Source organism: Lytechinus pictus, chromosome 5 (assembly GCF_037042905.1).
Source record: "Lytechinus pictus isolate F3 Inbred chromosome 5, Lp3.0, whole genome shotgun sequence".
Classification (NCBI taxonomy): domain Eukaryota; kingdom Metazoa; phylum Echinodermata; class Echinoidea; order Temnopleuroida; family Toxopneustidae; genus Lytechinus; species Lytechinus pictus.
In genome coordinates this window covers 23,401,277-23,413,711 of record NC_087249.1, presented here as the reverse complement: position 1 = coordinate 23,413,711, position 12,435 = coordinate 23,401,277, and the positions used below count along the sequence as shown (strand labels likewise).

The 12,435-nt window shown below is 34.9% G+C and overlaps 1 protein-coding gene across 1 annotated transcript in view; it reads right to left on the bottom strand.

Moving 5' to 3' along the window:
• Positions 1-1,229: 1,229 nt before the first annotated feature.
• The window catches only part of LOC129262246 (DNA-directed RNA polymerase III subunit RPC3-like), a 19,343-nt gene continuing 8,137 nt past the window's right edge, over positions 1,230-12,435 (bottom strand). Inside the window, exons 2-10 of the mRNA XM_054900332.2 lie at positions 11,575-11,830; positions 10,998-11,177; positions 9,338-9,423; positions 8,263-8,367; positions 7,498-7,665; positions 6,497-6,676; positions 4,659-4,894; positions 3,677-3,826; positions 1,230-2,438 (exon numbers count right to left, since the gene is read on the bottom strand). Of these exons, the coding sequence (XP_054756307.1) occupies positions 2,354-2,438; positions 3,677-3,826; positions 4,659-4,894; positions 6,497-6,676; positions 7,498-7,665; positions 8,263-8,367; positions 9,338-9,423; positions 10,998-11,177; positions 11,575-11,830 (1,446 nt within the window). The 3' untranslated portion in view covers positions 1,230-2,353. The remainder of the gene's footprint in view (positions 2,439-3,676; positions 3,827-4,658; positions 4,895-6,496; positions 6,677-7,497; positions 7,666-8,262; positions 8,368-9,337; positions 9,424-10,997; positions 11,178-11,574; positions 11,831-12,435) is intronic.

Genomic DNA, 12,435 nt, shown 5'->3' with positions numbered 1-12,435 from the left:
GCCGAATCAGAGTCGATCGGGCGAATCAATATTACATCGTATCGCATTTGATTTTTGTTTGTTAAAGGCGACCGCACACCTTACGATTGGTCTGCGACCCGATTTCAGAATAAAATGTAGTAGAATTTGATGCTAATATTGAGACTTGGAATGTCTTACTGTGTAATGTTCTAAATCATTGTACAAATACCTATGTTCAAATCTGTGACTATGCTATCATCCTTCTTAGAATAAAAGCGAATTTAATATCTAGTCGTAATGACGTCATAGTAGTCGTACGATCGTTGGCTACGATTTGAAACTAATTTGGCTTTACTCCTTAATAAAGGCTTGCAATCTTTCAAAATGGTTATATTAGTATTCTTTCAATTAACTTTAACCTCAAATAAAATGATATGCTCAATTAACTCTTTCAAAAAATGAGCAAAATGCGATTTGTTCCAAAATCGGATCGCGAACAGTCGTAAGATGTGCGGTGGCCTTAACAGGGTATACGGTCATGATCAAAGTCCATTTCAATACATATGCTGTACCAGTGGCGTACCTAGGATTTTCCACAGGGGGGGCAAAACCGTCCGCCAAAAAATTTTACAAGCAAAAAAAAAAAAAAAGGTCTTCAATCACAAATGAAGGATTTCGTACCAGAAAAAAATTTGACAAGCAAAAAAAAAAAAAAAAAAAAAAAAAAAAAAAGAGCTTCAAGCTCGTCAGGAGGGCAATAAAGGTCTTCAAGCTCGTCAGGGGGGGGGGGGGGGTTATGTTGATAATAAAATGGTTACATTCAGTCGTCTTTCCCGTAAAATCTCACTGTGATTTGCATGGTAATCATTTTCATTGCACTGTATGATGTCTAAACTTATTACATAAAACAAGTGAACAATCATGAATTCATGGGCTTGACTAACTGAATGAAGGGCAGGAAATTGTTTTGTCAATGCATCCCCCTAAAAAAAATTACAATCATAATCATAATCTTAATCATGTGACCAGAAACTCAGGCAGGATCTTCATACTATTTTGTATCTACTATATTCTATGGGGGGGGAGCGTTCACGTTTACCCTACAAACCCTTGGGCCATATTCTGAACTCTGGTTGAATTTCAATTCTGATTAATGTTGTGGTTTATCTATGGACAGCCAATTGTGACATTAATCTATTGCAGTACAGGGTAAACTACTCTGAATTAGGAAATAGCATAATAAATAGAAGAAACATGCAATGTGAAAATACTGCCATGCTCATACATCAGTTTGCTGAAATTTATTTTCAAAGTTATTTCACAAACAAAACTGTCAATTTACTCACATACAAGGTCTTGTTAGTCATGCAACATTATGTGATACTCCACTACAAAATGGTAATAGGCTATTTTTATTGTGTATATCAATCAATGGTAAAAATCAGCCCCAAGATCGATTGCTAAGCTTTATGTAAAAGGGCCTGTTGTTTCTATCTTTATCTTTCCATCACTTCTTGAAATATAAACAAGTTTCTTCAGCTTGGTATCTGATGTACCAAGCTCATGTACATTCCTCTCGCTGCCTCCCTGTTATACAGAGATATCAAAAGGCTATTCTAATCTTCCTACTACTTACATGTCCTTTATTAAAGAGCGAATTGGCCAACAGAGTGGATTATCTCTCACTGATTGTGTGTTACAAATAGCTAGTCTTAACCTGTTGGCTATTGAATTATGTAATTCCTACAAGTTTTGTACAGGGATTACCTGGTTCCAGTAGGCAATGGGTTAAAATATACCCTATGAGATAACTATTACTCATCTAGAGACGCTAAAATGTTTTTGAAAGGTACATGTAAGTACTCATTTTGCTACTTGGTAACATAATTACCGCAGTATGAATGAATGTATAAGTGAACAAGCACGCTGTCATTACAGTGGGCCTATATTACAAGACTACATGTGCTCACAATGTTTCATTATGGGAAAGGAACCTAAAATTCAACCTAGCTAGATTTTAGTGATAAAGAGGGCTTGAGATGGCTGGTAGTTCATATCTGCTCTAAATGAAATGTTTCAGCCAGGATCCCACACATAGAAATACCTTCTATTCACCTTCTACCATGTCTTCTGTGAAGTATTAAAAAAAGTACTTTGAGTTCAAATGAGATGACCTCTAACTATTTTTCTTTTCTTCTTCTCTTTTCACATACATTTTTATGCACAGGATGTCATCAAACTTCAAAAGGAACTTCATGTAGGAAAGGGCTGTTACAGTTTTCTCTGAGTTGATATAAATAATGTCCTTCAAATATTTTCCTTCTTCTTCATGAATGTATGTGCGGGTTCGTCAAGGTACAAAAGTTCATACAGTTCACAAAGAAAACAGGTGTTATAATCTTCCCACTGCTTCTTGAAGTAAGAAAGAGTTGAGTATAAATATTGTTTGGTCTGCCTGTAGCTCACTCTGTTCTAACCTATTGTTGCAATAAAAGGAAAGAATAAAAATCAAATTATTGAAATAATCAAAATCAAAGGTAATGCAAGGTGTTTGTACTGGGTAAGAGTTGTCACCAAGTAAGTGTTCCATTTGGCACAGACGCAACACACTATTTGTGAATATATTAACATGAAATAAAGACTTGTGCAGTATCTGTTCTGGGCATGAATAGTATACAAATAATGAATGTTTTTTCATTCGTGCAATGGACAGAATACTTCATGAGGTGAAAGATGAAATGATCCATTCAACGAGGCGTAGCCAAGTTGAATGGATCATTATTTCATCTTTCACCGATTGAAGTATTCATTCATTATTAGGTTTATATGACACCTAAACTGCTCATGCAGTGCGAGTTCGGTCTGTTGATTGTTACGTCATTACAACATGCGCACTGCTGGTGCCTGCAGCTGCAGTCTCGGTGCGCGCGTGCAATGGACAAAATCGTATGGATCCAAAATTGCACGGTTGATGACGTCATTGCAAAATGGGCTGAATGAACGATATCAAAGAACCAATCAAATCACAAGAATCTATATAGGTGTCATATAAAATATGATAATTTCCTCATTTTCCTGTCAATGGATTTGCTAGATTGAAAATTTGATAAGTGACAAGTATCCTGTTTAGTTAAGGTCTAAAATTAAAAAGTGTGAAATTACAGGTATTGCCATCATACAATCTACAAACTGATTTACAATATTCATTGAATGATTCAAAATCGTTCCTTGTGTTTGTTTACAAAATTTCACACAGGGATATCCCGATAGTGTTCTCTTTATCTCGTTTTCTTCAGAATTGATTCCATCAAATGATGATTAAAAATTATAATATTCTTTGCATAATTCAATTTTGTTCCTTTTGTTTGTTACAAAAGGTCTCATCTTGGATGTCGCTATAGTGTTCCTCATTTAGGACTTTTTTCATCTAAAGTTGAATTCAACAAACAATGTACTGTACATGCTCCCCGCAAGCACCCCTCCCTCAATACTGATCATACATAATTCTTTGAATAATTCAAAATTTTCTGTTTCTGTACAAAACGTCACATCTAAGATATCACAATCATGGTGTTTTTTTTGTCAAAATTTGAATTTAAGAAATGATGTACATGTACCCCCCCCAAAAAAAAAAAGATGTTACCCCCCTCCCCCCCCCCCACCCTTGGGCAAATACCAATTCCTCACAATACTTATTTGATAGAATCAAACTCACTTAGCTATCCTTCCTTTGTATTTCTGTAGTTGTTCTTTCTCTAATTGTGTCAATGTCTTCTCTATCTCTTCAAGTTGAGCAGGATCTGCCCCTGATCCTTGCATGGATGCTGTTATGGCCTCCACCTTCTGCTCCTTCTCAATCAATCTCCTGGATAAAAAGAATCGTCCAATGCAACGTGTTTTCAATTTACCTTAATGGTGGTAGTAATAATAATAGCCAGCCTTTACTACACTCTTAATAGTGCACTATAACTATATTAAAAAATAAGCATTCTTCTACATAATCAGAATACAAGTATAGAAGATTTGAGGTAAATAAAAAAAGACTAATCAGAAGAGTGGTATAGTTTAAGGGATTTCTTAAATTGATCTGTAGAGTTTGCTGCTTTGAGGAAAGAGGGGAATGCTTTTCCATTCTTTAGATGCAGTGGCATTAAATGGATGACAACAGGATTTTGCACAAGTCTTTGGATGGCACATAAAATGGAACCTTTGGATAAGAGAGGATTAGGGTGAGATTGGTCTCTGAAAAGTAAGACTATGTGTTGGCATGTGGTTCTAAGGATTTTGAAACCAAAAAAGAAGTACTTTAAAGACAATTCTTTCATTTACAGGGAGATCACCTTCAAGAAAAGAGGGATCAAACAAAATCATTCTTTTAATGTTTGGGCATCGGTTCAAGGTAACCATGCTAAAACCAGGGGAAAATGCAGTGCTAAGAAACATTGTATGAAGTACTACATATTGCATACATTATGATCATTATCATATTGTGTCAAGTTCATTGAGATTAGGTCAAAATGCTGGGCATGCTTGGTCTCTGAATATCACAGCATATAATATTGTTGTAAATCACTTCATATCTGTTTGTGAATCTCTCTGCTAATTTACTTCTACAAGATCTCATCTTGTTTTGTTACACTCCATCCTCCTCAGGATGTCTCCCACCCTGCCTGTATATTAGGTTTGAATGGACTCACTTGTTTTCGGCTGATTCAAAATGGCGCCTTGTCATGAGGTTGATCAGTGACTTATAACACCTCTCTGCCAACATAAAGGTAACCTGACACAGGTCAACAGTGAAGAGGTAGAAGGTCCTTGAGGGAGCGTGGTCTGGAGTACGAGGGATCTCTTGGACTGTGACAAAGTTCTCTGTAAACATCTGATAAACAAGCTCCTTGGCTTCCTTTGCAGGGATCAAAGCAAAGTTCTCAATCTGAACAAAAAAAAATTACATTTGTCCATAAATGGAAATTTGTCTTGTTTACATGCATGCCGTTCAAAAACATAATAAAAAACATCAAATTGTATGAATTCATAAACATGTTTTCAATAACAATTCATTCTACATTTAGACAATGACAATAAACATATAACTAGTATGATTACTTACATACACAATCATTGTCTTTAATAAAATTCCATCAGGGTAAAATATAATTTAATATATTTATGGGCACATCCAACCTACAAAAGTTGATTTGAATGAAAAGAGAAAATCCTAACTGGCAGATAAAAATAAGAAAGTTATGATATTTTAAAATTTCACTTTATTTCACATAACATATCCTGATCAGTATGCAAATGAGAAAAAATATGACATATATAACATATATAACACCCACTAACTATTTCTTTTGTATTTTATTTTACAAAATATGACATATCTTAAGTTGTCATCAATATAAAGTGAAACAAGGTTTAAATCCTCCCTGAACAACCTATTAAGCTCCCTTATTGTTAAATCTGCAAAATATTCCATACTTCATACAATAACATACAAAAGAAATTTCAAAAGACTAGTGAAAACATTAAATCTCTCATTTGTGCATCACTGTGTTGTGCAGAAAATGTTTTGTAAACAAGTGAAACTTCAAAATGCTATAACTTTTTATTTTACATCCGATTCCAATAAAAAAAAATCAGCATTATTCTTGTTAAATTTTCTCTTTTTATCAAAATCCCTTTTTTTTTATGGTGGACCTAACCTTTAAGTATTTGATAAAAAATGTATATTCCTTGCAGTTACAAAGCTTAGCTAAAAGATATAATCTTACTGTGAACAGCTGTGATACAAAGAATGATGAATAAGCATGACAAAAGGTTTTTCTAACATCCCGTACAGAACTCCACTGATCTTATGTACTTGATATCATTATTTGAAGAGCAAGCTTGCCAATATTCATTTATTTATTTTATTTATTCTTTTTTTTTTTGGGGGGGGGGGACTTTCATTATCATTCGCACATTTGTTTTTTATATATACATTTGTGTTTTGATGCATACTTTAACTTTTAATCTATATGTAATGCAATTTGTATCAATCTAAAAAAAGGTGCTATATAACTGTTAAGGGTTTAATATTACTCCCCAGGGAATGAAGAATGTGCATACACTGTGATCAACCAATATTCTATCTGAAATATGGGTACAAATAATGGTGACACAACATTTGCTCCTGCGACGATTATTCTGGGCTTTATTTCGTCTAAGATGTAGGGTTAGGCATAGGGTTGCAATAGGGTTTTCAGGTTAGGTTTAGGGTAGGGTTTAGTGTTAACCTCCAGGGCTGAAGTTAGTCATTGTATTAGAGTGTGGAATTTGTGGCAGAGCAATAGTCTCCAGAGCAAATGTCATGGAACCAAAATAACATCTTCGAAGTGCATAGAAATATGACTTGCGCAACAAGGACTTTATTAAAGAAGATGAATACCATCGATTTCAGGCTACAATACTTCCAGTTGAATGTACTGTATATTTCATATCAAAATGTCACAATTCAATCAATTCAATACTTTTATGTATTCCACTGCTATACCTGTTTTTGCTCCAGGTACTTTTTCTTGAGAAGTGTCTTGAAGATACGGAAGCTCTTGGACCCGAATCTCTCCTGAACCACTGACTCAATGTTTGCCGTACATATGATCCTTGAAGCCTGCTCCAAGTCTATCTCATACATTCCGCCTCCAGCATCCCCATACTTCCTTACTATCATCGTCTGTTGAAATAAGAGAAAAAAAACAGAGTATTCAAATAAACAGTTTGAGAACTTAAAATCAATAAAGAAACAAATAACACGTTTTCGTTTTCTAGAAAACAAATATTACTTATATACACATAGATTACTGATTAATAAATGGTGAATTGTTTTGCTGCTGCCACTGATCTTATTGTCATCTATCCACTCTTTAGTATATAATCTCTTTATTCTTCATTATCAATATAATCACCATAAAGATCCCCTTTATCATTATCATCCCCATTACTCCTACATTATCTATGACTTACATCTTAACGCCCTATTTTAGGAAATACTGTGCATGTTTAATTTGGACCAAGCATTGTAAGAACAGCTTTCAGCTATTGCAAAAGTATTCCAGTGGAAATAAATAAACTACAAAATAAATCTAAAAACATAAATTATTTACATAGGATTGACCTCAATGAACAAGCTACATGTAGTTCCTCCTACCAATTAAGTATGTCTATCATGGATGGGATGGTATGTAAATCAGAATATAACAAAAGGTATGTAAATCGGAATATAAAAAATGGTATGTAAATCGGAATATAAAAAATTCTCCAGACACAGTACAGGATTAAAGATCCCATTTCGCAATAATTTTGATGAAATTTGTCAGAGTAGCCAATATCCGAAAGTATATGCAGCGATTTCATGAGATCTTTGGTCCATCTAGGGAAGAACGAGACAACCCCATGAGCTCCGGTACAAAGGGGTGGGGGCACACCCCTCGTTCCTCGGGATCGCCGTTGCCGATATGTTTATGGAATTTCCAAAGATATTGCAATACAGCATACCTGGTCATCAAGTAATAGTTTCATGTATTGTTCCAGCTGCCTGTTGTCTAGCTTCTTGGGCATTTGTCGTAAGATATCATGGAATGAGAGAGGTTTGGTTTCCCTGGCCATGATGTCTGTTGTGAGTTCACTCATCCTGAGCATTGTACCAACCACTTCTCCAGCAGTCTATCAACACAAACAAACATTATTTTCAGTCAGGATAACACATACAAATCTAATTTGACAGTAATACTTCAAAACCTATCAACATATTGTCTTAAGCTGAGATACTAAAGCAAATACTGGAGATATACAATTCAGCAGGTTCAAGTGGCAGCAGTATATGATCAAAAATAATGTACAGGTAGTTTTAAGAGTAGCATTGAAACTGCAATTTCTTGATTTTCAATAAAATCAATGCATCTGGCAAATTATTAATTGGGCATTTGCTTATGGGCATGGTTGACAAAAAAATTTCAGTAAATACAAAAAGCAAGTCATCTGATGGAGAAGGAGGTTCACAGATAGCTGTGCATTGTGGACTTTACAATATGCATGTCACCTCTAGGGGGAAATATTGTTCTTTTTTTAATAGCAAGATTAGCTATCAAGCAATGCTCTGTAGAAATCTGAACTCTTTATCTCAAAATAAAAAATGAATCTTTGCTACATGAAATTAAGTAGTATCCGATAGGACAGAGTGCGATGATCGCCATATTTTACTGAGCTGAACACTTGGAGGGAGAAACAGTCTTGTTTACCCAGCATCAAATTCCAACGTACCTTGTCTATTCTCTGTGTCATAGCCAAGATGATATCTTGATCTCTGAAATAACGGTGAAAACGTTCAAAGTTCACCTTCCAGTAGATTCCATCATCAAGAGGCACCTAGACAAAACAAAATAAAAATACAGTAAATTTACAAAATACTGTAACATGGGGGAGGAGAACCTGGGCAACCACCGCCTTCCCCATGATTTTTTTTTTATGTGAAAAAGAGCATGATTGAAAGAGAATAAGAAAAAAGTGAGAAAAAAAAACAAAGACAGCGGAGACAGGCCGGGGTCATGTGTCCCTAAATTACACTATTTATCCAATTGAGAAAAACACAATGTCAAATTCAGGTCATCTGGGTTTAATATCAAATACATGATAGTGTGTAGCTTTTTCACTGATCTCTCAATCAGACAGCTTTTGAGGAGTCACAATGAATGTGGTCATTATTCCTGGAGTATGCACAGAATGAGAGTCTATAGCACTGTGTAATATCATTGGTAAATGTGTGTTGGTACATGTATAATCCTTCAATCAGAAGTACAAATGGAACACCTGTGGCAGACTTATCTGCATTATGCAATCAAATATAGTGTTTGACTTTTAACAATATCAAACACTTTCTCTTTTTCTTTACCCCTCTGAATATAAGCCATGAAGGTGCAATGCTGGGGATGTCCTGTTGACGGGTCTCAATGTCCCTCTTTATATATTTCTTGGAAAGTTTTGGCGTCCTCTTCAGTCTTCCCCATTCATACAGCAACTAAAAGCCCCATAGCAAAATGGTCTTGCCAAAAAAAAAATATTGAAATCTGATCAACTGTATGTTTTGTACATTTGTTTGTGAACAGAAATTTTGATGGATACTATTTCCAACAAAAATAACCTTTGATATCATTAAATTGGCAATGACATAAAGCTGGAACTTAAAACTGAAATAAACATTACAGCCATGAAAATAGTGGTGTTGCCAATTTGAAGAAGACAGGATGACCAAACATGACTTCAAGCAATTTCTATCTTGAACCATTTGCTACAATGATTCTTCAAGGCAATTTACAGTGTGTACATAAATGTGACTCACCTCTGTATCTTGTTCTCTTCGTCCAGATGTTCTCCTTGCTTTCTTGCTACTTCCTTTATCATCATCCAGAGACCTCTTTCTCTTTCCTTACATCAAAACAAATCAAAGAAATGCTCCTCTTTGTCAATCAGAGAAAATAAATCTGGGTTCAAACCATGGGAGTATCTTTTTGCATCTCCCTGGTTCCAGAAATGCCCATTATTTTCTTGGTGTAAAGTAAAAAATTGGCAAATAGGCCTATGCACGCATATCCTCCTCCAGTTTCAAAATTAGAAAAAACAATCAAATTGGTATATTAATCCCCATGATCAATTTAAGTAATTCTATTGATTCGCATATAGAGTGGCACATAACACAATGCTGAATACGATGAATGCTGTCTTTGGTTTGAGGTAGAGAAACTATTCCTGAGCCAAGCAAAGTATTTTCCTGGTATTTGACTCACGTCTATCATGGAGGCTCCTGTAAGTATCTGCCCCTATACAAATAGGCCTACCTACCGCAATCCATAAAGATCTTAACACATAAGTTCAGGGACATATTTCACAGAGCTTCAAATATGTTCACGTTGCAATTTATAGCAACTGCAATAGGAGCAGCAGCAGCCATTCAAAATAAAGGATTCTTTTGAAGTTACAATAATGGCAAAGTTACAATAGTTTAAGCCTTTATGAAACAGGTTCCTGGTTGTGAGACTGAACTGTAGACAAAACTGTCATAAAGTTATTTAGAAAGTACAATTGACATGTATGGTTTATGATTATAGAATCACTAAATTGGATCAAATATTACGTCCAATGTAACGTTAGCTTAAAATAAAATACACACAAATGTTTGGCCCATTCATTTCAGCTGTTCTATGTCATATTTTGAATGCTGCCACATCTGGGCCCCGTTGTACAAAGAGTTACGATTGATCCGATCAATCATAACTATGGCAAGCCAGCAAAGTCTACATACGAAATGCATGTTTGATCAAAAAAAATTATAGATATGAATGCATATCCATAAATTCATTGATTTCTTGACAATTTGGGGTGTTCTCCTTTGATTACAAAGGACATTTTGCAAATTTCCTGTAGAAAAAATTATGACACTGATGGATTTCCATAGAGTTACGATTGATCGGATCAATCGTAACTCTTTGTACAACAGGGCCCTGGAGAGCAATCATTTTCAGTTGATCATTTTATTAAACATGTACATGGAGTCAATGTGAAAAGAACTTGAGCACTTGGCTGTCTTCACATTTCCCCACAATACAAATTACATTTCATGAAAAGAAATTTCATAAAACCCATCTTAATAATACTCAGTCCATATACGAAGCATAGCAAAAGATACTTCATTATTGTTTCTCATCATTACCCAGTGTATAGCTCAGCCAAAAGAATTCTAGGAACTTTATATCTACTGGGTAATAATTCATTCACCTGGATGGACAGTGGCAATTTCAAAACCTTATCAGAAGTTATTTAGACAAGAACAACACCAAACACACGTATACAATACATCCAACTGACTCCTAAAATCTATATGAGAAACGTTTTTTTGTTATAATTTCAGCATACTGGTACTCAAAATGTCAATTGACATTACACAAGGCGCATTCATTAAAAGCGGTAGCTTTTTATGATACCCTTAGGTTTAAAATTCTTACCTCCTGTAGTCTCTGGTACCCTATACAAGTCAGAATCAGAGATAGATAGACATGGAACAGGGGGCACTACTTTACTATCTTCATCATCTTCAGCTTCCAAAGATGGCAACCTCTGCAAGAAGTGGGTATTGACAAGGTCAATAAACTTATCTCTAATCGCTGTAGGTTCTAGTTGATTTCCTGAAAAGATATCAAATGTTAAATAATCATGTTGAAATACAGCGTCAAGAACTTTGTTATTAATTACCAATAAAATGGATTCATATTGTTGTTATATCAACCAATAATGTTTTATTTAACAAGATTCAAAGATCTGTTATTAGTTTTAATCTGCTTGCTCGCTGGCAATTATTAAGGCTTTATTCGTAATCAGGAAAAATATTGCAGGCATCAATATGTATAAATCTGCTCATACAGTGCAACCTACCAAAAAACATTTTTCATGCAGGTGTGTACACCTGTATTTCTTCTTTAATGTGAATATGTTTTGCATGAAGAATGTGGCAAAGGAATTAAAATGGCATTCATGACCAATCAAAAGCATCTAAAACCAATTACTCTAAAAATATATACCCACCTTCCAAAGCCTCTTTCAATCTGACCTTGACCTTTTCAATGACATTGCTCATAAGTATCTGTCCATGATGCAAAACCTCCTCCACAATCAGCTCTCCGATGTCGCCATACAGAGTCTTAGCACAGTAGATGTATCGTGGGTATCGGATTATCAGTAGAGCCTTCTCAACATCCGCAGTATACTCAACAATTCCACGCTTGCTCAAGCCAAACTTCACAATATTATGCTGAATTAACACACATAATGCCTTTTTGACCTGGATTTGAGTACAAACGTAATTTTACATTTTTTAATGATTTTGCGTGACAATTTAAATTCAGATACACTTGTTTTAGCATAGATGCTGTTGAAATAACATAATTCATAAGTAGTGAATTCATATAAGGCCTTCCCAATTTCTAAAAAAACCCAGTGCATTACAATATGTAGCTGCTGAAACAGGTGAAACAGGAAACAAAGAGTAATGAGAAAAATTAATATAATTATGAAGGGGGCCCCATGTCTGTGCACCCAACGATTTTAGTTAAGATTTTAAAATAGGCCTAATTTCTTTTTATTTCACAAAATCTTTCAGTTGATAATGTTCCCTATATTCTAATAAGTGTGCCAAAAATCTCATTTAAAAATTGAGAGAAATGTATGTTTTTCTAAGAAATAACCTTGACCAGTCATTTTCAGATTGAACAAACAATGATGCTGGGATTTTGATGAAAAAGGCTGCATTTCAAGACCTTCACATGAAATGCCAGAATTCATTGTTGTTTCACCATTTTGAGTCAGATTTGTCGTGTATCATCTTACTAAAATCATGCAGATACGCATATGCGCAGACAAGGGGGACTGCACAGACTCAGGGGACCT